Below are 21,440 nucleotides of genomic sequence, written 5' to 3'. Positions count from 1 at the left end.
TTCATCATAAAAAGTTGAGAAATTTGTAGATTTGAAACAAAAGAAATTTATTAGCATTTAAAAAGCATTCTGGCTATTGTATATGAGGTATCTTTACTGCCTTCATTCATTGCTTGCTTCCTTTCCCTCAATAAGAATAGGTCTAGTTCCTGGAGATTTCCCAACTTATCAATTTCCTCTGCTTTCTTTTTTGGATATTAAAATGCTTGTTGGAGTTAGGCTGTAAATTCACACTTTACCAGTGGGTAGTGCTATCTAATTCATGATATCCCTTAGCCTGACTTGCTAAAATATCAACTTCAGGTAGTATAAAATCAAGTTAATATCTTGCTTCATCAGTTGTCTATATCAGAACTATGCTAAGTTGCTCAACAGAAAATGAGGAAGACTTGTACTTACCTGATGTCTAGGTTTAAGGAGCTTATCGCATCCTTTTGCTACACCCCATATATTCCCTTCCCTCACATTTTTGTGAGGACATTCCAGAGAAAATTACAGGATGGGGTAAGATTGAATTCTTTTAGAGAAGGGCAAGCTAGGAGACCTGCTGAGAAGAAGTAGCTTGCTGGTGGTCACATGGCCAGTCTTGGGTAGAGCCAGAAATAAAACTGGTATCTCATGACTCTTCATTCCCTAAACCCTGCTGCCTTTCTCCCTGTCTGAATCATCCTTTGGTTCACCTCCCAAAAAGAAAATGTGGGTGCTTGTTCAGATTTAGTAACCTCTGCATCTTTTAAGTTTTTAAAAAATTTCTTCACTCGTTGGGCCTTTCTTTTCAAAAGACTATGAGAAACTTGTCCAGACTGCTTTGAGATTGGGATGTACAGAGAGTCCTGCTGCCCCTCCGGGAAGGGTGCTCAGCCAGTTGGAAATAAATGGGGACAGAGTGTCTGCAACCATTTTTCTTTGCAACATCTGAGGGCACAGTGGTAACTGGTTGTTTTAAAATAATGAAAATAATATATGTGTTGGGAGAAAATGTTCATTTCTAGTTCCCACTGGGCAGCCCTCGCTGAAAAGGTTGCCTGAAATATATTTCTGGCTTCAGACTTCTGAGGCTTTTCTGGGCATTAGTCCTGGAGATTTTTAGTAGTTTTCCAGGGGACCTCCCCAAAATATGTATGTAGCTTTACAATATAAAGAAGTTCTAAGTATTGAGCTGGGATTGAATGATGGCATTTATTTCAAATGAGGTCATCAATTATTGTTAAGTTCTTAGTCCTCATCCAATTTGTGCTTTCACATGGAGTCTAATTGTTAGGAAATTCTGAGTTGCTCTTGCTAAAGGAGGTGAAACCTTTGACTGGGAGAGCAGGCTTACCACCCTCTACCCAGCGGAATCTCAGAGGCCATGTGATGTCTTCCAGACTTTTAAGCCAGCTCACTTGTAGCACATATAAAGGCTTGGAAGACCACATCTCAGAGAAAATCAACTGGTTCTTATTTCCCTTTTTGTTTTAGCAGTCTCTCAGAGCTGGATTTGCTCCTGGGCGCTGTTTGTCGTGTCTCCTCTATATTGTTCAAAGGAAAACATCCCTTTTGCTTATCCTCAGATATAGGAAATTGCTAATTAAAGTTTTGCTTTGCTGCTGTGACTCAATCTTCATTAGGCTTTGCTCTTTCAGGGCTGAAATTTCAAAGTTTGGAACATCATGAGGGAGGTATTTGAGGTAAACAGGTAGTTCTGGAACAGATCTAGGAAGGAGCTTTCATTGTGATTGCTTCACAAAATCATTGAACATTTCTAAACTGAGAAAGGTATTCATGAATAGAAGAGTTATCCTTCTGTCTGTTGGAAATGGCTCAAGTAAGGCTGTGTTTGAAGGCAGATGGATATGTTAGATAACCTACCTGTGTCCCATATAAACAGATAATTTAGTGATGGCTTACAAATGGCATCATGAACTTTCCTCTTTTCTCGAACCTTAGAAGTTCTTCCAAGGAAAACCTTTCTAGCCTACTTAGCAAATCAAAATTAGGGAAACTTTCTCAAATTAGACCTTTTGTCAGGAGACTATTTTTCTCAGCTTTCTAACTACAAGGTCACTCAGGTAACTACTTCTCATGGCATTAAGGTGGTCAGGGAAAGGTTATGACTACTTTAATGGTCAGAGGACCCTTGCATTTATTTATGTCTTTCTCTTTACAAAGACCTCATTTAGATGCTTTTCCTGAAATTCATTCCTTCTTGCTAATCTCATTAACTCTCTTGCCTGAGGTTCTCTACAATCACTGTGCTCTAAACTCTACATAGAAATGTTGCCTCAGGCTTACAAAGAACTTTCTCCTGCAATCACAGCTTCCATTTGCTCCCAAGTTCAATGCATTCTTTCATGGACCTGGCTCTGCTGACATCCAGGAAGGAGGTATCTTGCTGGGGAGGGGGGATAGCACTGTAATTATAAATCAGACCTGTTTTCTTGGTGAGTCACTCTGATCCAGGCCTTGAACCAGCGTGTACCCTGTGCCCCTATTGCAGTAGCAGCCAAACGAGGTAAATGGTGCCTTTCCGTCCTTGCCCTTATCTTTCTTTCGGGACACGTAGGTCCTATTGAAGTGGAGGCTCATTAAACTCCAAGTCAAAAGAGCTCTGTGTCCTACAGCAACCACGGTATTCTCCCATTCAAAGACAGCCTCCCCACCCCCTACCAATTTGACCTCGCTGGAGATTTTCGATGGATGTCTGGCATATCCTCTCACAAGGCTCAGGGCAGCCCAGGCTTCTGGCTGGCTGCTGTCTTATGATGATCCGGAGTGGAAGCGGCTTGGGTAATTGTTTCAGGGATGGTGGGAAAAAGGCCTTGGCAAGATCAAAGAGGGAAGATGCTGCGGGTGGGCTGCTTACTGAACTGAGTGCACAGGAAGGGAGAGTGTTGAATGTGAGAGGGCTGGCAGAGAGAGCCAGTGAGCCTTGTTCTTTGGCTTTAGGCTAGAATGAAAGCCATGGAGATTCAACAAGAAGGGGCCCAAATGTTAACCTTTTCTGAACTGCAGTGGCTAGTGATGATTTAGATGTCACATTGATAGCTCGTATTGGAGTAGCCAGTGCATTTTCTAGAGTCCCGTTGCAATTCTACTCAATTCTGTAAGGCTAAATTCATACCGTTTTACTCCATTTCCACCATTGTTCTTAAGGGCTAATATTTTCCCTTCTTTCTAGATCTCTTACTAATTTGATTTGTCTTTTTGGTTTTAAAGATACATAATTTTCTGCTATGACACCTATCCACAAAGCATCATAACCAATTTCCTCCTTCCCTGATATTAGAGGAAGATGTCATAGGCATAGATATTTATATGTCTAATACTCCAAAATAATTTTCAAACAACAATAGGATTTCATTGGTGAAGGTAAATCTTATCCAGTGTTTTGATGGATTATAGATTTGGATGGAAGATCCAAGGATGTGAATTATGTGTGCATTTGGAGTATTGATAAGATACAGATAAAATACATATCCACCCAGGAATCTTCCAAGGTGTTCTGCTGGTGCATTATTGATTTATTTGAAGGGCATTTCATCTAAGGATGACATTCTCCATATTTATCTCAGTGTATTTTATCTCTTTCTTTCTTTTCTTTTCTTTCTTTCTTTTGTTCTCATTATTTATTTATTTATTTATTTATTCATTGAGATGGAGTCTCGCTTTGTCACCCAGGCTGGACAGCATTGGCCTGATCTTGGCTCACTGCAGCCTCTGCCTCCCGGGTTCAAGCTATTCTCCTGCCTCAGCCTCCCAAGTAGCTGGGACTATAGGCATGTGCCACCACGTCCAGCTAATTTTTTGTATTTAGTAGAGATGGAGTTTCACCATGTTGGCCAGGCTGTTCTCGAACCTCTGACTTCAAGTGATCCACCCGCCTCGGCCTCCCAAAGTGCTGGGATTACAGGAGTGAGCCACCGTGTCTGGCCGTATTTACTTTTAAGTAGGTGTTTTTCCACCCAATGTGTTACAAGAAAGAAATTATGTCTACCCCCAAATAGAGATGGAGTGATCTCTCTGAGCTCAATTCTTTCAGTCTTTCCTATGATTTTGGCTTTTGGAATTCCTAAATTGGAAGCCTTGTGGGTTTCTCTTTAGTCGCCTTTACAACATGAGCCCTATTTCTGAGGTAGCAAGTTTTTAGAGGTGGTTCTTTTTACTCTTCAATTCTTTTAATATCTACCAGTGGACCACAGCCTACTGGCAATGGACAGAGGCAGCTTGCTAATACCAGGGTAGTGTTACCAAATTGCTTCAGCATGAACCCTTACTTGGATCCAGTGGCTCCTGGGTAAGACTAAATCAGATCAAACTAAAATCAGGCTCCTGGAGCAACATATAACCAGTGGTATGAAGGAGAATAGCAATAAAAATACACTTCAGTTGTGACATTTGTATAATAGTGTTTGGAGTTGTGGACAATACAAGGGAAGAGGAAAATTAGACAATGAAGGCACTGGACTTAGTTTTATATTTTTAGCCTTAATGTCCTTTAGCCAATGGAGTGTTTGTATATGTTGGTGGTCATCCAGCTAGTATTAATAGTCTGTCCTTTCTGCCTACTGATCTGTATTTTCTTGTTTGTATTTTTTAAACATTAAAAATATTTACAGATATATTAGTATATCCCCAAAGAACCTTGCAAGTGTTATCCTCATTTGACAGATTAAGAAATTAAAGTACAGACAGATTAGGTGATACAGTCAGTGATAAATTTAGGAGAAAACCCAGATCTCTTAAATCTAAAACATTTTAACCCTGTTCTTTGTCCACTAGTGAATAAATGGGAAGCTAAATGATTAAGTCACTTCCTTGCAAATGGCTAAGACAAATGGGGCTCTAGAAGTAATTTTGTATACAGCTATCCTTTAAAAAATAAGTTTGAAAGACACCCACAGTTGTTGGAAGGAGGGAAGAGATGCCATCACGTGGTATTCATTTGCAGGGATCAGATTTTCCTGAGTCAGAAGGGGGTTAAGAGATCTGCCAAATACTTGGGAACTGGTTCAAAATATTACAGAAGTGTAATGGAAAATCATATGATTGATTGAGCTCAAGAGTATTTGCCTTATGCTTCAATAGATTGCCTTCCCACTGTTCTTCCTCTCAATTGTATGATTTTCCTTTAAAAACTTATCTCTGAATAGGAATGATACGAAATTCTTATCTTGACTGGGCCAAAGTGAATACATTTATGAGGTGTGTGTTTGTTGTTTGTATATTTGCAGTGTTGTAGATAAGCTATACTATGCTCATTTTTGTTCTTGAATGTAATAGTTATTTAATATTAACTGTTCACCAAGAATATAGTGACCAGTAAACTAGAACTAGAACTTAAGAGAGACACCAAGGAAAATAGAAGGGCTCTACCCTTAAGTGGCCTATGGATATTGCCTTCCAATTGAAGCAGAAACTTTGTCTTGTTTCCCGCTACATCCCTCCTGCTCTCATTTGTAGAATAGGGCCTGATGCATAATAAGCATTCAGTAAATATCTGTTGAATGAATGAGTGAATCCACACATGAATAAAATCTTTAAAAAATGACTGCTAATAGAGTACACATGATGAGAAGCTATAAAGAAAAGCAGCAATCAGGATCAGGTAAGATTATTCAAGGAAGAACTCTTGGAGAGTTTAGTGATTTAGTAAGGAGGGATAAGAAATGATCAGACCAATATGAAGTTTGAGTATTTGCATAGTAGACCTGGTAGAATTTTAAGACAGTTGGAGCCTAGATTGATAAGGCATTTTTAAGAGCCATATCTAGGCTGAACAGGTGAGAGTGACAGTAGACTGGTGAACGTAAAAGCATCAAGTAGTTTGAGGTATGGATGAAAGAGAGCAGCTCTGGTCTAAAGAAGAGAGGAGGTAGGTTTAAAAGTGCCTTGGATATTATAGGTACCTAATAAACACTAATTGAATGGGTGTGCTAGCAGTAGATTAATAGGTTGCTTTTTCTTTCTTTCTTTCTTTCTTTCTTTCTTTCTCTTTCTTTCTTTCTTTTTCTTTCTTTCTCTCTCTCTCTTTCTTTTCTTTCTTTCTATTGCTTTTCTTTTTTTCTTGTCTTCTTCTTCTTCTTCCTCTTCCTCTTCCTCTCTCTCTCTCTTTCTCGTCTTTCTTATCTTCCTTTCTTTCTTTTTTTGACAGAGTCTCTGTCGCGCAGGCTGGAGTGCAGTGGCGCGATCGCGGCTCGCTTTAACCTCCGCCTCCTGGGTTCAAGTGATTCTCCTGCCTCCGCCACCCAAGTATCTGGAATTATAGGCGTGCACCACCACACCCAGCTAGTTTTTGTATTTTTAGTAGAGACGGCGTTTCACCATGTTGGGCAGGCTGGTCCTGAATGCCTGACCTCAAGTGATCCACCCGCCTCAGCCTCCCAAAGTGCTGGGATTACAGGTGTGAGCCACTGCATCCAGCCAGTTGCTTTTTTTCTTAAATGACTATTTCAGGAAGTCTGTTATAGCAGCTGTCTATAGGATGGACTCATGGGTGTGTGTGTCTGTGTGTGTGTGTGTCTGAGTGTATGTACATGCATGTGTGTATAGATCAGGAGAGCAACTGAAAGTAAGATCTGTTAGGTGTTATTATAACTTAAACTGTGTTGGCTATGAACATATAAAGAAATGAAAGAATATGAGAGATGTTAGAATTAAGACATAGTGGTAGATTGGATATGGTAGACAAAGGAAAGAGGGAAGAATGATAATTCCAAGATTCTGAGACTGGAAAAATTAGGTAAGTGATGATGATGATGATGACTGAACTATCAAAAGGATGACATTTTGAGGAAAGATGAAAGCCATCTGGGGCATGCTAAGTTTCAGAGTGAGAAATCTTATAGTCACCTAGAGGTCTGTGACTGAGGATAACATGATAACATTAAAATATTAGTGTGGCACAAAAGAGATCTCTAGTAGTGCTACAATGTTGAGCAAGGTTTCTGAACATTACTGACATTTGGAGCTGGATAACTCTTTAGTGGCGGTGGTAGGATGCTGTCCTGTGTATTGTGGGCTGTTTAGCAGCATCCCTGGCTTCTAGTCACTAAATGCCAGTAGCACCCCACCTCCAGTTGTGACAACCAAAGATGTCTCCACACATTGCTAAAATGTCCCCTGGATAGTTGGGCATAGTAGGGGGCAGTCGGGATTGCCCCCAGTTGAGAACCATTGATATAAAGGCAAAAAAGGAAACTACCATAGATTGGACCTTGGAGTACAGTAGGAGGCGGGAGTCAGGGTAGGGTTAGGGAGAAAGTGGATCTAAAGATCAAGCCAGGGGGTAAAAGGGGTTTAGGGATCTACATTAAGAAAACACAGAATTGGAGAAAGCAAGGAAAGGATTTGACAACTTCTTGAAAGTTGGCATTTGGTAAGAAAACTTTAATAGATGAAGGATTTACTCCATTCACTGAATGTTCAGGAGGGATTTGGCTTAAATGATAGATTTACTTGGAATCTTCAGGGCTCGTGGGTACTGGTCTCTAGATTAGAAACTAGAGTGACTAATCTGTGGTCCTCACAACTCATTTTATGCACAAACACTCGAACCACTATCTTGGCTTTGGAAACTCTTTAAGTGAACCTTCAGTTCTTTGAACACTGAAAACAGAAAAATAAATCATCTAGGTTCTTATGACAAGAACACACATTATATAGTATGTCTCTTGCATGTACATACACACAAATTAAAGCATAACTTTTGTTTTTACACCTAAGAATGTGACAGTACAGAATCTTAGGACCCCGTTTGGCTGAGCCCTCTTGGATATTGGTCAGTGTTGAAGGTGAAAACAGGATTCTGATTCACAACCTATTTGGGAGTTAAAGACTCTTATAGATCTTCTGAGATCATGTATCTAGTCCTGTTTATTTTTTGTTTTGTTTTGTTTTTTGTTTTTTTTTTTTAACTTCTGAAATCCTGGTGGGGCAGGGCATTCCTAAGAGAGAGAATATCATGTGCAAAGGCAGTGAGGGGTGAAATATTATGGGCTATTCAGGAGCCTTAAGCTATGTAACCATACTGAAGCATCAAGTATGAAAAGATGATGGAACAAAATAAGATGGGAGGCCCATTCTCTAGGGAAGACAGGTAACAGACAACAAAAATGAACATGAATACAACACACACAGAGCTCTGGCAATTGTTTTTTCAAGTGAAATTTTAAATAGAACCCTAATACGTAAAGCACATAAAAGAGGAGCCATCTGATATAACCCACCCACCATAGTGGCCCCTCAAGCACCTCCACCAAACACTAGGACTCTGCATCACCATTTGAAGACCTCTCCAGGGGTTTGCCAACTTTTCTCTAAAGGACCATATTGTAAATATTTTGGGGTTTGTGGGCCATGCAGTTTCAGTTGCAACTTCAGCTGTTCGACTCTGCCATTGTAGCTGTAAGGCAGCTATAGACAAAATCAATGGACATGGCTGAATTTTGGCTGCTGCTGACCATTTTGGTTTGCTGACTCCTGAAACCCCCCTCATTTTTTTTAAACAAATGAGGTCTCTGTAGCTGAGAATAGAGAAACAAGTTGCTATTAATAGAGCTAGGACTAGAACCCAAGTCTCCTAATTGTCACCTTGTTCCTTTACCTTTCATTGTGCTATCAGATAGAAATTTCTGATATGTATATCTGTGTGTGTGTGACATACACATACACACACACACACACACACACACACACACACACAGAGAGAGAGAGAAAGAGGGAAGAGAGAGAGAATGAAAGAGAGAGAAAGAGAATTTGTTTTGCCTAGGGGTCTTTAGTTAAATAGTACTTTTGATATTAGGTAAAATATTTCTTTCTCCTAAAGCAGAGGTACCTTGCAAATCATGTCATTTGGAGAGAAATGCGGTATCTTTGCAGCTACTCAGTGGTTGCTTCTAACTGTATTTCCAATGAACAACTTGCTATCCAAAGATATCTGCAGCATAAAGTGTTTGAGTCCTAATGTTATATGTCCTCCTGTGGGAAAATGGCTATATTTGCATTGTCTAATTAGACAGTGATGTGATCATTAGAGTTACTGAGAGAATGATAGCCATGTCAAGGATATCTGGAGTGAGTGTTCAAAGTTGAGAGGACTGGAATGTGTATGACTTGGTATTAATTTTTCTCTAAAAAAGAACAAACAACCTGGAGTACTTTCTGTACTATACACTCTACTAAGCACTTAATGCATCATCTCATTTGATCCATATAAAGATACATCATGATTTGTCATGACTAAGGTAAAAGTGAAGCACATAATGTTCAAGATAGTAGTGGAGTTAATAAAGCGTATAGGTCTTTGTTCCTTTTTACAAGTAGATAAGATCTAGAAAATGTAGAGAGTGTAACTTAGAAGATGGTTGGCTTTGTTGATTGCATCTCTAGGATTTTGGACTGGTCACATGCAAGAGTTGTCTTTTTCTACCCTAACTTATCTAGAGAGTAGGCATTTACTAGGTGATTATGATGTTTACGGGTGAGTTGCACTTTTTCTCCTTTTAAATGAGGTAGGAAAACTATACCAGCCACAGTGGTCCTGCTACCTTGTGGAAAATCATCCCAGTGGCAAATCAAAATGAGATATTTTTTGGCTTGCTTTGTGGAATTTATCTGACCTGCATGCCTATCTTCAGCCAACTCGGAGAACTCCCCGGGCCTTTATTGCATTTCCCTTCCAGAGAGTTGGCTCAGTGACTTCTGTTGCGGGGTGCTTTTGCTAGGATATTTAGGTTTCCTTTCTGAAGAAATCCACGTGGCCCTGGATTGCTTATTTTTCAGTTTTGTGAGCTTGCATTGCAGTAGTTTACCACCAAGGCAAGAACTGCATGCTATCTAAGTTTAATTGCCTTTAAGTATAACTGCTGCAAGCCTTAGTAATTATAGTTAACATTCTCTACATTAACATTGCCCTGCTCCCTTAGGACTTTCAGAGCGATTCACAAATAAATGCATTCAGCTTTAAATTGCTCATAAGGATTATAAGATCCAAAAGGTGAAGGATAGAGGATGTTTCCTTCTCTCCAATTATTCAAAGCTTAGCAAATAGGAAGGCAGAGGCAAAAATTTTGGTTGCCCTAGTCAGTGTTGTTATAAACAGCCACAAATCCCGGGGAAGAAAGGTTTAAACTTACTGAGGTAAAGAGTTTGATAGTATTTTGTTTGTTTTATTCCCTAGGAAAAGTTCTAATGGATAAAAACATCTAGGCTTCGAACTCACCTCAACTGGTTTACAAGGCTAGATTGAACCAGACTTGGAATGAAAGGAAATGTCAAAGAAGTACAACAAAAGTCGAAAAAGTTTTTGTTTTCCAGTTACCTAGGCAAGGCATACTACAGGTCTGGTAGAAAAATACAAGATAGGGTTCCTTTGACTTAGAGAAAGTTCAGCAATTCTAATTTGAGGAGGGGGCCATTATAAGACAAAGAGCGTTTTTCTATCACTACATGCTAGTGCTGTCTGACTGGAAATTCTACCAAGTAGTGATTTGGACTCATTACCATGAAGGTTTCTGCAATGAGGGAGTAAGGTTGGTTCTGCCAGCTGGGCCCCAGCTAAGTGGCTGTTAGGCAATGCTGGTAGGGTGGGTAACTTCTTATGTTGCAGTTACCTACCTGGGTAACTCAAGAGCTTGGGAATTTGTTGAAAAGTCAGAATCGGATGCCTGAATTTCTTTTTGACTAGATTATCAAGAATATTTTCATATTTTAATCTGAAGAGTGAAGGTGTCTCTAACATCAAGTTGATGTTGATCCCTAACATCAACTTCCATCAGAAGGATAATGACAGATGTACCCCACTTGGAAGAATTTCTGCTTTGGAAACAGCTATGAGTTGATTTATTAGCATTGAGGAGGCCCCACAAGTATTACGAGAAGCATAATCTGCTTATTTGTTAACAAGTTGGGAAGCCTGCAGTTTCCCCATATCTTCTTTAAAGAGCTCTGAGATCTTTCTCATTATTTTATCTGAATAGAGCCAAGCTTTTGCTTATAAGCTGCAAGGTTACAAAGAACTCACACTCTTATTCCCTACTTGCTTCTACATTTGCTTTTGGATATGGCTTATAGGCTTGCAAAGAGGAATAATAATGTTTGACTCATTTAGTTTCACTTTTGAGTCATTAGTTTGAGGCTTTCGGGATCTTTTATGGTTCCAGAATAAAAGTTGAGAGACTATAGCCCAGGGTCTCCAATTCAGGCTCATGAAGTAGCAACCACAAATAACCTAAAGAACTAGCAAAGCAGTGCTAGGCGATGTGGAGACTAAAGGCTTTTGAACCATCACATGACGCCTTTACTTTTGAGAAGCAGAAACTTTCCAGGAGAGCAGTGATGGATTATATGGGGTGATTACCAGGACCAAAGACTTCAAAAAGACAATTCTGACCTTCTTGTACCTTCAGCAGTTGATCACCCTTTTTCTCCCACTTGGAGAAGAGACAGCTACATAAAAGGGATGGGCTTCCTTTCCATACCAAAGCAAACCTTTCTTCCTGGAGATCCCCCCTTTTAAAGCATTTGCCTAATGCAGTAACCAAAATAAGATATGCCTTCCCCAAGAATAATCCATATAAGAGTGAAAAAGGCAGAGATAAGGATGTGCATAATTGGGAATCTGAAAAACTTGGCCATCTAACATGGATGTACTGATAAGAGTAGACTTTGGGAAAGTATAGAGATGGGGAAGAAGGAAGAGGTTTAAAAGGTACTCTCGATTCCTTCACATTCTCTTTATGAGCAATACAAGGCAGCCTGCTACTCATCATGAAGGACCTTCTCGCCATCCATTCCTTTTTGCAGCTGGACTCTAAAACAAGAAGAGATCTAAACACAAGGCTGGATTTGGGGGATACATAATTGACCCTGTTGCTTGCTGTTTTTCCTTTCACCTTGCAAATTACCCAACATGGATTTCCAGCTGAAAAAGAAGCAAGTGTACGTTGACAAGGTGGAGAAGATGCAGCAGGCCCTTGTACAGCTCCAGGCAGCATGTGAAAAACGTGAGCAGCTAGAGCACCGTCTGCGGACACGACTGGAGAGGGAACTGGAATCCCTGAGAATCCAGCAGGTATGGAGAACTTAAAGGAAGAAAGGAAAAAAAAAGTAAGAAAATGACATTATTCCTGGTTGCTTATTTTTCAGTTAGCATTTGATGTGAACACTGAAAGTGCACACTTGCTCATCTTTACATTTTTCTCCCACCTAATCTTACTCCAAAGTGCCTCCCAATTGTAAATACAAAGTCTGTTTCCTTAGCTTCCTATCCCAGAAATATCCTTTAAGCCTATGGTCTTGCACCTTTTATTTTCACATGAACTCCAGGAACAGTAGACGCTGTAAGAATTAGAGCTGCTACACAAATAGACATCTTGATATTGTGGAACTAGAAATGGTCTTCAGAAATCATCTGGCTGTACCACTCTTCAGTTTTAGATGAATGAAAATCAAGACTAGGAAAAGTTGGCATGAGTCACTAATGATAACTACAACAAGTTATGGGCAAGATAGGATCTAAATCCTAGATTTTTTTTTTCTTGAGACTGAGTCTCACTCTATTGCCCAGGCTGGAGTGCAGTGGCGTGATCCAAGCTCACTGCAACCTCTACCTTCCATGTTCAAGCAATTCTCCTGCGTCAGCCTCTCGAGTAGCTGGGATTACAGGTGTACACCACCACGCCTGGCTAATTTTTTTTTTTTTTTTTTTTTTTTGTATTTTTAGTAGAGACGGGGATTCACCATGTTGACCAGGCTGGTGTTGAACTCCTGACCTCAGGTGATCCGCCTGCCTCAGACTCCCAAAGTGCTGGGATTACAGGTGTGGGCCACCATGCCCGGCCAGATTTTTAAATTCCCATTTCTGTTGTGTGTTATGCAGGCAGGCAGGGATGGCAGTTTTTAGCCCATTCATTCACTTTCTGAGTAGCATGACAGTTTGATATGACAGGCCCCTTTCCTGGCCAAGGGATTCAAGCCCATGATAGGAAGTCCTGTGGCCCTAGGAGGAGATCTGAATTCCCCCTGCTTCTTTCTGAATCAGAGTCGAAACAGAAGTAGGCTGGGCAGTAATCCTCTCCAAGAATAGGGGCTCAGACACCATGGTTCTTCTCTCACTAACTTGAGAGTTCTCTGCATCTGCCCCAACAGCGTCAGGGCAACTGTCAGCCCACCAACGTTTCAGAATACAATGCCGCTGCGCTGATGGAGCTCCTTCGGGAGAAAGAGGAGAGGATTCTGGCTCTGGAAGCTGATATGACAAAGTGGGAGCAGAAATATTTGGAGGAGAATGTGATGAGACATTTCGCTCTGGATGCTGCTGCAACCGTGGCTGCTCAGAGGTAAGTAGTTAGCTGGTAGGGCATGAGTGGGAAGAACCGAAAGGTCACTAATTCATAGATTTTTCCAGTGTTTTCTTTAATATTCTGGGTTTCCCCCCCAATTTCTGCCTAAGTGTGTTTTCTTTCATCTGATTATGCAGGGACTGAACGGCTGTAGAGACAGAGGGTCAGGGATTTGAACATCAAAATTGTTTTATAAACTTATTAGAATCATAGTTCAGCTTTCCCCAGAAGCCAGAATAATTGCAGATGGGATCAGCTGAAAATTTGTACCCCTCCTTCCCCAGAGCCACAGATTCTCTCAGCCACATATGCAGGTTGTTTAGCCCCAGGACCGGAGTGAAAGCCCCTCCAGAGAAACTACCACTCAGAAACTAAATGTCACTGAGGAGTTGCTGCTGTCATTTGATAGCTCTGGCTTGTCCAAGGTATGTCAAAGGCTGTGCTGAACTTGAACCCATCCCTGCCCTTTGGGAAGGTCAATATTTGAAGGCCACATTCTTTATGTGCACAACCTCATCACGTGTGAGCGGTCACATTTCATCTGGTAAGGGAGAGAAAGTGGCCGGAGGATTTTTATTTTTTGCTCCTTATTTGTTCCCCTTTTCAAATTATAAAAGTTAATTATTGGCCTTTGGAGGAAATAGTTGCTCTTACCCCATGTGTCTTACCTTGCTGCTGCTCATAATCATCAGTTGGGGTAAAAAGAAAGGAAGAAAGAGAGAAAAAGAAACAACAACAAAAACTGAATTCAAGTCAGGTGATGACTTGGGTTGTGGCGATAACAGAGCCTTGGTCTGGAATTGGGTATGAAAGGCAGGCTACAGCATATTGCACCCAGATAGGTCTCTACCCAGAAAGTTATTAAAAACCACTGTGTTGTTTTTAACATTCTCCTAAACATGGTAAGCCAGCAGAGTCTGGAAGTGCTTGCCAGACTTTGGGTTGGGATATGTATGTGGAGCGGGCAGTGGACACATTTATTTTTGAGTCCTTCTCATGCCAAATCAGAGGTGGGGAGGTTCAGTGCTAAGAGCTAAACTGGCGCTTTATAAGCCCACTTCGGTTCTTTAGGAAGACATGTCTTTCTAATGTCATCTGCTTGTCTTCATTAGATATCATCTGTGCCTCAAATGGATGGAAGCTGCCTGTGGGTTGATTTTGAGGTCCTCATGGGCTTAAGCTTCCTGGCCTTGTTTCCTGAGCAAGGCATACTCAATACATGCCAGTGTGGCAATAGAGTGCACAGAAGCCCCAGCTCTGCCAGAAGATGGTCTCGAAGGTTGTAGGCAGGTTAGAAGCAGAATTAAATGTAATTTTACCTGCTAGCTCCCAAGGAAACACCTGTGTCCAGCACTTGTTCAGAGGTTATATAAGAAACCCTGACGCTGAAAAAAACATTGTTATTATTGACAGGTGGAAAGATACAGGGTAATTTTGTCACCTTTAGTCAGAAGCTTAGAAACATACAGGTCACGAGAGTGTGCAGTGTGACAAAATACTAGAAAGCTACGGTTCGTGGTGCCTACTTCAGAATAGACTCCAGGTCAAAATGCAGGAGAGCTTCAGGGGTTGTCACTGGGGGCCTTGTATAAAGAAATTACCCTCCTTCCTTCCTCCTTTGAAAGCTTTGTGTATTCGGTGAAACCCCTTTCAGATGGATTTTCAGAATCTGTTGGCTCCCACAAGGTAGATTTAATTTAAACTGAATTCATTTTAATCATCAGATAGAAACTTTTCATCTAATCACTGTTTTTGGCAAAATGTGCATGCCTATCACTTAACAGGATAAAACACAGCCTGTTCCCACCTAGAAAGAACACTTTCTGATAGTTCCACAGGTGAACATTCCAGATCACAATGGTGTGTCTTTCTGGCATGCTACTAATCCAATCCACAGGAGATGCTGACAGAGAGATTGTATTGAAATTTCTGTAAAATACGGGAATTGGACTAGGTGATTCCTTCAGACCTTCCTATTTCTAGGATTATATTACTTTTCCAATGATAGTGCCTCTTATGTTCTACCATGGAGGTTGGTTTTCTTTTCCTCTTTCCTTTCAAATGAAACTTTATATTTGGGAGGTAACATTCAGAAAACTTTATTTTAAAACCTGTGGGCTCTTCTGCCTTTCTTTCCAACATTTCTTTTTATTCCTTTTGTCTACTTGTTTTCTTTCTCTCAATCTTAAATGTAGCTATTGACCAAGGTTCTGCCCTTCGCCCCTTTCCATGGTAAAAGTTTTATATTTTCTTTTCTTTCAAAATAATTTTTTTTTGAGAAGGAGTCTCGCTCTGTTGCCCAGGCTGGAGTGCAGTGGCGCTATCTCGGCTCACTGCAACCTCCGCCTCCTGGGTTCACGCCATTCTCCTACTTCAGCCTCCCAAGTAGCTGGGACTATAGGCGTGTACCACCACGCCCGGCTAATTTTTTGTATTTTTAGTAGAGACAGGGTTTCATTGTGTTAGCCAGGGTGGTCTCGATCTCCTGACCTCGTGATCCACCTGTCTTGGCCTCCCAAAATGCTGGGATTACAGATGTGAGCCACCACGCCTGGCCTCAAAATAATTTTCAAGTGTCTAGGATATTGGCTACAGTTGGAAAGTGCTCAAGTGTATTTGAGGAAGGAAGGAAGGAAAGTAGAAAAGAAAGAAGAAAAATGGAAGGAAGGAGAAAGGAAGATCTGAAAGCAGGAAGGAAACAATTTCTAAATGTATAAATTATATCCCTAAATCTGGTACCACATTTTAATGATCTGCTTGGTTTCTGTGTATTCTATCAGGATCTCAAACTTAATATATTCCAAACCTAATAGCTCATTGGTAAATGACAAATTTCACAATTAGGACATCTTGCTTGGATGGTATCAATGATAGTTGGGTAAGACAATTTTTTTCAATTATGATGTTGGTTACGTATTAAAAGATCACCTGTTGTAAGTGTATGGTTTGATGAATGTTGGTAATTGTATACAATAGTGTAACCACCACCACAATTAACATAGAGGACCTGTTCTAAAGTGTTCTTGTGCCCTTGAGTTTGATCGCTTCCTCCCATGCCTGACCCCAGGCAATGACTAATCTGTTATTTTGTCATAAAATTATAATTTTCTTTTCTAGAATGTCATATAAGAGGAATCATATTGCATTTACTCTTCTTGTTTGACATATTGCACTCAACACAATGATTTTGAAACCCATTCAAGTTGATGCTGAGTAGTGTTCCATGGTGTGGATGTATCACAGTTTATGTATGCATATTTGGATATATGTGTATTGGGGTTGTTTCCAGTTTTTGGCCATTGTGAATAATAAGATATAGATTATAATATAAGAACAGGCAAGTGTCTTTTCTCAGGTGATAAGTCATATTAGGTGGTCTATTTATACCCCTTCCAACACTTTGATATTATGATGCACCTTTTGTCAAAGGGAAAGCTGTTGATGTTAACGATTTCAGACAAGATCAGAGTGTGAAAACCTAGGTTTTTAGCCTTAAAGAGTCCAGGAGGAGGCATCTGGATGCATATGGAAAGTGCTGGCATTGCCCTTTATCCTGAGATGCATCTTAAACGTCAGATACAGCAACTCTGAGATTGGTCAGCTGTATGTTTAGGTGAATTTTACTTGATGAAAGGTTAAGAGGGCCAAGAGATAAAGAGAGAGAGAGAAAGAGAGAGAAAATTGAAGATATTTTGGCATATCTAAAATGAGTATTTGATACTTAAAATATTTGTTTTGTTCAAAGTGATAACAGGAAATTTATTTCTTTCATTTTATTTAATTTGCCCAAGATCACACACAGCTACTAAATGGCAGAACTAGGATTTAAATCTATATTTTTGTCACCTTAGCTGCTATAATTCTGCTGCTTCTTAGAAATGGTGTAGCTCAAAGGTGGTAAAATAGGAATTATTAGCCGTTCAGTAAGATACTAATTGAGGCTAATTATTTAGTTACCTGGAAATATTATAAATAATCACAATAATATGGCCTGAATTAAGGCTCCATATTATTTTGTCCCTAGGGAGTCCTCTCTAGATGCTTAATATAGATGAGGGGAAATTACTACCGAGTAAGATTCCTTGTTCATTCGCAGAAGAACCAATTTGGCAATGCAGATTTTTAGTTTCAGCTCATAAACAATGAATTTATTTCTGAAGAGCAGCAAAAGGATGACAAGATAACCCACCCAATCAACCATGTAATTTTTATCAGCTTGCATTTACTGAATTAGGTTGCTACCTTTCTTAGAATGTGTAATGTTTCATGTTTATTTTGAGCAAAAGTAAATTCTGGAAAGGAGGAAGAAAGGGGAAGCAGAAGGTAGAAGCTGTTCACACACATAATGCATGTCTACCTATTCCCTCTTTGTAGGCATTTCTCAATTTCCTTCCTCTGCTTTCTTCTCATCCTACCTTCTGTCTTAGTTATATTGTTCTCTGCTCTAGCTTCTCAGTAATAATAGCAATGATAATAACCGTAATAGTAACTCTGATATCTCTAAAATTAAAGTTAGAACTTTGAACAACTTGTTAGATACTGGCATATGGCAATTCTTAAGTCACTTTCACTCCAGTGTACCTAAAATCAAAACCCATTGCAGTGCTTTCCAAAAGAGCCTTTCCTCAGTTTCCTTTCACAGCAAACAGTATTTCATCTTTCCTAGGCATTTGAGTTCGAAATAACAAAGTTGTTATTCAGTCTTCCATCTCCCTAACTCCCACATTGATATTGTCTCCAAATTATATCAGTTCTACTTCCTATAGCCTGTTTCCATTTCCGTTGCCACTTCGCTGGTGCATAGTTTCATGTTCTGTTGCTGGGATTATTACAGTCACCTTGCTGACTGGTCTGCCTGATTCCAGTGTTTCACTTCTCTTATCTCTCTGTCACATTTCTACGAGAGATAAGGCCGTCTTCCTAAGGCATGGCTTAGATCATTTTATTCCCTTGGAAAGCTCTAATAATTTTCAGCGCCTATTGGAATAAAGTCCAAACTCACTGCTGTACTAGTTAATTATTTACTTTTTTCTCTTCCCTTGTAAGTTTCCTACAGTTAAGGACTAGTCTTATCCATGCCTCTCCCCTCTCCAGCCTCCCAGGAACTTCAAACACAGTGCTCCACTTACGTAGAGTTCACACATTAAATAAACAAAATGATGATGCTGATAGGAAAAGATAGGCTTGAAGTTTGAAAGGCCACTAGGTGTTTTAGGAGGTTATTGGTGACATGCTAGAAAGCAGTTTGAGCAATATGATGGGATAACTTTGTCGAAAAAAAGAAGGAGAAAGAAGATGACAAACTGTTTACTTAAGAATTTGAGGTGGAGGTTGTCAACATCAGGAATATGCAGTTTGGGGTTTGCAGATTTTATTTTCAGATCGTAGCCCAGCATCTCTCTCCTGATGTTCTTAAAGAACATCTTGGAGTATTGGAAGGTAGCAGGTCAAATTGCTCGTTCAAATACTGTGCTTGCTTGCTTTTGCCTAAGCCATTGGCCTAGTAGCCCTAGTCTTCTAGAAGGAAGATTGATGCTGAGGGCTGCCCTGGCAGCCCTGTCGGAATTCACTAAGTGCCCCACATTTTCAGGCTCCATTCCTGAGGAGTTAACAGTGTCCATATCAATTAGCTGGCAGGGCTCTGAGTCCCCAAAATGGTCTTTTATGCAATGAAAGTGGCAGCAGGCCAGCACTAGTTCCCCCAGTGACAAACCGTATGCTCATTTCCCCAGTGTCCGTAGACACCATGCACTTTTCAACAGTCCTGGCTCTAAAGACCCAACCTTCACATTGGAATTCTGCAGTACAGGAATTGCTTCCAGGATTTTACCAAGAGCTGGAATTCTTTCAAGTCAGAATCTCTTATAATCTCTGTATGTCAGTCTCCTTTCATCTTTCCACCTATGTGATTCATTCTCTCTCTCTCGCTCTCGCTCTCGCTCTCCTCCACCTCTCTCTTTCCCTCCTTCTCTTTTTCTTTGAGAGACAGGGGTCTTGCTGTGTCACCCAAGCTGGAATGCAGTGGCACAGTCATAACTGACTGCAGCCTTGAACTCTTGGGCTTAAGCAATCCTTTTGCCTCAGCCTCCTGAGTTATGTGGTTCTCTCTTAATAATAGCTTTGTTGAGTGTTTTGACCATGCCTGACACTGTTTTTACATGCATAATTTTATCCTCTATGAGATGAAGTTACAAATATTGTTCCCACTTGGCTTATGAAGCGGCATGCTTAGGGCAGGTAACTTGACTTTCAGAAGTCATAAAGCTTGTTGGGGCAGAGAGTACTTGGAGAAGCTGGGACCTGCTGAGTTGTCTGTATTCAGAGCCTGTGCTCTCAAGCACTATGCAAATGTTGCTTCCTCTTGGGTACCCAGAAGGACTACAAGCCAGTGAATTACACTAGAGAAAGTATAGAATGCTGAGATGGTAAAATGTTTTGAGTTTAGCAAATGATGAAAGCCATTGTATTCTTTCCCCTTCTTGCTCTCCAATTATTTCATCATTCCATAAATGGTTTCAACCTTGCATATAAGGTACACGTATATTTTGGGGAACAGTAATTTTATAGAGGCTCACCAAAATCCCCAACCTTAATAGCAACTTTCTGCCTCTTTCTCTTGCCACTTCATCCCCATCTGCACTGGACATAATCTTGAAGCTAAGAGAACATAGTTAGCTCCCAACAGAAAACATGCCTGGAGTTTTCCTGCAGATCCCCATTCTCTTAGGAAGCATAATGAAGCAGTGCCAGTTCATTGTTTTCTCAGTCTATTGTCTGATTTCCTTGAAGACCAATATAATTGCATCAGTATTCTCCCTAATCCTAATAACCCCCCTCACCCCCCCAACACACACACACACACACACACACACACACACGTGCACGTGTTTTTCCTTATTAATTGGTCTTTGAGTTAATGGCCTGAGACACTTTCAGATGGAACATGATGGTCCTTTATGCAGTTAGAACTCTGGCAAGAGAACAGTCACTTTGTTGGGGTAGACCCATTGATTTGGTGCTAGAATGTTTGAGATGTAGATTAGATAGGAATCAAGTGGGACTGACTCAAAGACACTATTTATTAGCTCACATGCCCTACCTAATCTTAGCTGATGTGTCTATTGTTTGCTTCTAGTACTCAGATGTATTTACCAATGTTCATCTGTAGCCATAAGTTACTTAGTATACCCTCTGACTTTCTTGAAAGTCTGACCTTTCCCCCTTTATGACTTCTTGGAGAATAAAATGGAAATATATACATATTCCTTTTTTGTTTGTTTGTTTTTTTGAGACAGAGTCTCCCTCTGTTGCCTAGGCTGGAGTGTAGTGGCTCGATCTCAGCTCACGACAACCTCCGCCTCCCAGGTTCAAGTGATTCTCCTGCCTCAACTTCCCGGATAGCGGGGATTACAGGCATGCACCACCATGCCTGGCTAATTTTTGTATTTTTAGTAGAGACAGGGTTTCTCCATGTTGGCCAGGCTGGTCTCAAACTCCTGACCTCAGGTGATCCACCTGCCTCAGCCTTCCAAAGTGTTAGGATTACAGGCATGAGCCACCATGCCTGGCCCAATATATACATATTCCTGTTGCTTGGCCATGATCTAAAAACTTGAAGGGGCTATCTGCCAGAAGGTTTTGGGATGATATCTGTTCAGTTCTGAAGGCAAGTCTGTGCATATCTCATCCCTCACTGACTTTTGCAGCCACTTCTATACTAATAACATTGCCTTCTACCCTGAACGCTGAACTGTCCTATTTTGGAGGTTCTTAGGGGTTAGTTCCCCAGAAACCATCTGTTCCAAATATGCTTGATTTCAGCTTAGGACTTTCCAGAAAAGCCTTCCTTGACTTAGAAGAAAGATAACATTCATTGATCTTGCTATGCTCCCATCTCATCACTTCCATTTTCCTCCCCAGGGACACAACAGTCATCAGTCACTCTCCTAACACCAGCTATGACACAGCTCTAGAAGCTCGCATCCAGAAAGAGGAGGAAGAAATCTTGATGGCCAATAAGCGTTGCCTTGACATGGAGGGCAGGTAAAATGTTGTTCTGGACCCTGAGGAATCTGAGACATTGATATAGAGACCAGATAGGATCTTTATTCACAACTA

At 40.5% G+C, this 21,440-nt stretch overlaps 1 protein-coding gene across 2 annotated transcripts in view; it reads left to right on the top strand.

The window, feature by feature from the left end:
* AMOT (angiomotin) overlaps positions 1 to 21,440 on the top strand; it is a 66,093-nt gene that overhangs the window by 37,090 nt on the left and 7,563 nt on the right. For both annotated transcript variants that reach the window (XM_054472748.2, XM_063660837.1), the window contains 3 exons: positions 11,903 to 12,052; positions 13,129 to 13,319; positions 21,243 to 21,365. In XM_054472748.2, coding sequence (XP_054328723.1) covers positions 11,903 to 12,052; positions 13,129 to 13,319; positions 21,243 to 21,365 — 464 coding nt within the window. The remainder of the gene's footprint in view (positions 1 to 11,902; positions 12,053 to 13,128; positions 13,320 to 21,242; positions 21,366 to 21,440) is intronic.

This window comes from Pongo pygmaeus, chromosome X (genome assembly GCF_028885625.2).
Source record: "Pongo pygmaeus isolate AG05252 chromosome X, NHGRI_mPonPyg2-v2.0_pri, whole genome shotgun sequence".
NCBI classification, from domain to species: domain Eukaryota; kingdom Metazoa; phylum Chordata; class Mammalia; order Primates; family Hominidae; genus Pongo; species Pongo pygmaeus.
This window is presented reverse-complemented; position numbering and strand designations above follow the sequence as displayed.